The 3,676-nt window shown below is 41.3% G+C and overlaps 1 protein-coding gene across 2 annotated transcripts in view; it reads left to right on the forward strand.

The window, feature by feature from the left end:
- galnt7 (UDP-N-acetyl-alpha-D-galactosamine: polypeptide N-acetylgalactosaminyltransferase 7) overlaps positions 1-3,676 on the forward strand; it is an 18,464-nt gene that overhangs the window by 4,022 nt on the left and 10,766 nt on the right. For both annotated transcript variants that reach the window (XM_035659970.1, XM_035659971.1), the window contains exons 2-3: positions 364-475; positions 1,579-1,897. In XM_035659970.1, the coding sequence (XP_035515863.1) occupies positions 364-475; positions 1,579-1,897 (431 nt within the window). The remainder of the gene's footprint in view (positions 1-363; positions 476-1,578; positions 1,898-3,676) is intronic.

A 3,676-nucleotide genomic window follows, 5' to 3' on the forward strand; every position in this document is an offset into this window, starting at 1 on the left:
TTTTTGCTGAAAATGGAGGCCTATGGAGGTTGAGATTGGTTCAGACTCAACCATAAAGTAAATATGCATGCAGATAATAAGCTATAAAACCCAATAATGAGCCTTTAAGAGCTCTGTAAGTTTGTTCATATCGATGAACCCCCTGAAAATGATGTACCTTGCACTCAGCAGCCCCCAAGTGATACTTATAGCTGTTTGTTACTGAACCAAATTGTGTTGTTGGCCCATAGCCATATTAAATTATACCACTTTATTATTTTTTAAATTTCTTTGTCCCTACATGTTCAACCATAGAGAATAATTGTTAATAATGTGTATCTGTGCAGTGTATAATAATAACCTCTGTCATATCCCTCCATACAGGATGACAGTTTGCTGCCCAAAGGAGACATAGCAGATCAGTTTAAGCCTGTGGTGCCATGGCCTCATGTGGAGGGGGTCGAGGTTGACCTCAACTCCATCAGACTCCAACATGGTGAGACACAGTTCCATTTATAAGCATTCCATTAAGTAACTGCTCTGACATTCTCTTGAAATGACAGTGGCTGAAGCAGGCACCACTGTAAAGGCAACCTGCCATTCAACAGGTCTTTATACTTCATACAAAAGCAAATGTGTTGATGGTGTGGTCATCACAAATTCAATCAGGCCCCAACCAGAAAGCCAGGAGGAATGGAGAAGTGAGGCCCAATCCAGAGCCAAAAAAAGCAGCCTTTTACTCATGTGACAAGGAAGCATAGAGCTCCTCCAGAGCAAGACTGAAAGGACACAAAGTGCAGACACCAGTAGAGACTGGAGAAAGACTTCAACACCTCTTGGGTGGTGTTAACCAAATATATGTGGCAGGCAATCCAGAGCTAGGCCTCCCCAATTATGTGTGAGACCACGCTAACAGATGAGCCAAACACATTTTATGCTCGCTTTGATCTCCTCAACAAAGAGTCCACTGTAGAGTCTACTCTGCCTGCAGAGCACCAGCCACTGCCAGTATCCACAGTGAATGTGAGAAGAATCCTGCTAAGAGGGAATATGAGTAACGCTGCTGGGCCTGATAACATCCTTTGCTATGTACTAAAAACATGTCCCAATTATCTAGTTGATTCTTTTTATCAACTAGCTTATTCTGTCGATTATTCCATCGAAGTAAAGCACCTGCTCCTTTGTCCACCGCTGTTTAGCACACCCGCAGCCTAACTGCACCTGTTTGTTACCAATCAAGCCTTCCTGTTTAAGAAAGGTGGAGTGTAGTGGATTTGCTGTGAAAGTCTTTCCTGGTGTGTGAGGGGTCGTTTCGTTACCTTAGTCAGGTTGCAGTATGCCCTGTTTGCTGCCACAGAAAAGAAATAAGAAGTCCCCATGTCTGTAATGATACAAAACACACTGCACTGTATATCTGTATATAGTTACTATGCTTTAAATTAAGTTTAATTTAGATAGATTTTAAGTAATCGAGTCCGTTGAGGAATCATTTTAGTCCAAGTCTGGTCTAAATGACTACCGCTCTGTAGCACTCACCTCAACAAAACATGTTAAAAACAGTTTTTGGGTCATCTTTTGGAATCTGCTTATCATCTCCAGGAGAGGCCAACCATCCCCAGAACCCTGACCAGCAGCCCAACCAGAACAAGGTGATCCAGCAGCAGTATGTGACATTCAGACCCGACACTCACGCCTACTCCAGCCCCATCCTGAAGAAAGGTATTCTGGGGAACTTTGAGCCTAAAGAACCTGAGCCTCCAGGGGTCCCTAGTGGTCCTGGAGAAGGGGCAAAGCCTTTTATCCTGGGTCCAGAATACAAAGATGCCGTCCAGGCTTCCATCAAAGAGTTTGGCTTCAACATGGTGGCCAGTGACATGATCTCACTGGACAGAACCATCAGTGATATTCGTCATGAAGAGTGAGTTCACACTGACTGCAAATTTGATACATTTTTTACTTATTGAACTGTTTGTTAAAACTGATACCACCCTTGATTTATGTCACCTTCCCAAATCCTACATCAAATAATACATGGCCAATCAAATAAAAGCAAACATAATACAAGAATAAATATCACCTCTGCTTGTTTAGCAGCCAGCCTGGATATGACATTGAGTTTAAATAAGTTATATTAGAGATGACCGTTTCAGTCAAAGACCAGAGGAAGAATCCATAATGCTTTTCCAATTAAAGTAATATGTCTGCAAATACATACACACACCCGCCTGATTGTTTGTCTAATATATCCGTCACCAACCAGCCCAAAAACCTGATGATTAACTTGTCTTTTAAGCAAACACACACACACACACACACACACACACACACACAGAAGCCACTAGGGTGTGCCTTATACACACCCCATTGAACAAGCTGCCTTTAACCAGTCTAACAGATGCAGGTTACACAGGTCTGTTGAGCCAGTTCTTACGTTGCCACATTTTGGATGCACCTTATTTGGCATCAGTTCACAACTACTTTTTATAAGCTCTCATGTAATTTGTCAGCTCAAAGGAATCCACTGTTTTTTTCAAGCAATATATTTAACTATTGCCTCAAAGGTAACATCCAGCATGAAACACAGAAGATACATTAACATCCAGCTAAAAGGACAATTGGATTGGATTTTTATTACTTTAGATGTGTGGAGAAACATACTTCACACCCTCTACAGACAAACAGCAGTGTATATGTTGTATTTCAGGCAATAAAATGCTAAGAATCCACAAGTGAATGAAACTAGAAACTAGTATAATCTACAGGACAAGTCAGATACCTATTCATTATCCCTGTAGAGGAGGAGATGTGTATTTAAGGGTGGGTCCATATTTGTGGTGCCTTAACAAAATTGTTTATGTGGATTTTGCTGTCATTATGTTTCATAGTATCGTCAACAGTGTGTTGAAATACATGTACTGACAGCTGAGTTTTATAAGGGCAGACAGTAAATCCCCTGTGTATCAGTATTCTGTCACAGCCCCACTTACTGTAATGTGTTAGGCAGGATTTTACAGCTCTGGAAGTCATCACAGCAGCAATTATTTTATCTGTTTGCAGGATGGTTTATTGATGAATAGTAGATATACAATACTCATGCTACACAGGAATTTACCAGGAATGTGTGCTTGCATGTATTTGCCCACCAATGCGCCATGTCATCTGGCATAATTTGAACCAGGTTCAACTTTTTTTACTGGGGCACCTTGCACATTTTTGTGGGAGCTGTCTTCATTGGCACCTCTGCTGTTTTTTTACCCAGAGCTAAACTTGGTCTGAACCACCTATAGACTGGTAGTTGGGGTTGGATGATCGGCCAATCATGGTTTCTCAAGGTCGCTGATAGGCGAGCCGATCGCCAGGAGTTGTGGGGATTTGTGTCTTAGCACTCCAGTAAAATATCAGCATGGACAATGTCTCCTATGGGCTAGGCTCGTCTGTGTTGAAGAAAACCACATTTTGAAGTTTGGGGTTTGAATTAGGTTAACAGATAAAAGCTACAGAGGCTCAGGTATGTAGTTAGGTAGCTAGTTAGCTAGTGTTATGCTAACATTAGCTATCAGATATAACTAGCTTACTGATGATTAATGTGGATTAGTTTGTTGTTCTGTAGCAAAACGCTAGCTTTTTGCTACCTAACTATCTAGCTAACAATTGACTGACTTCAAAATTTGGTTGTTTTCAACATAGATTAGCCTAG

This window comes from Morone saxatilis, unplaced genomic scaffold (assembly GCF_004916995.1).
Source record: "Morone saxatilis isolate NCDOM2014 unplaced genomic scaffold, NCSU_SB_2.0 Contig17, whole genome shotgun sequence".
NCBI lineage: Eukaryota > Metazoa > Chordata > Actinopteri > Moronidae > Morone > Morone saxatilis.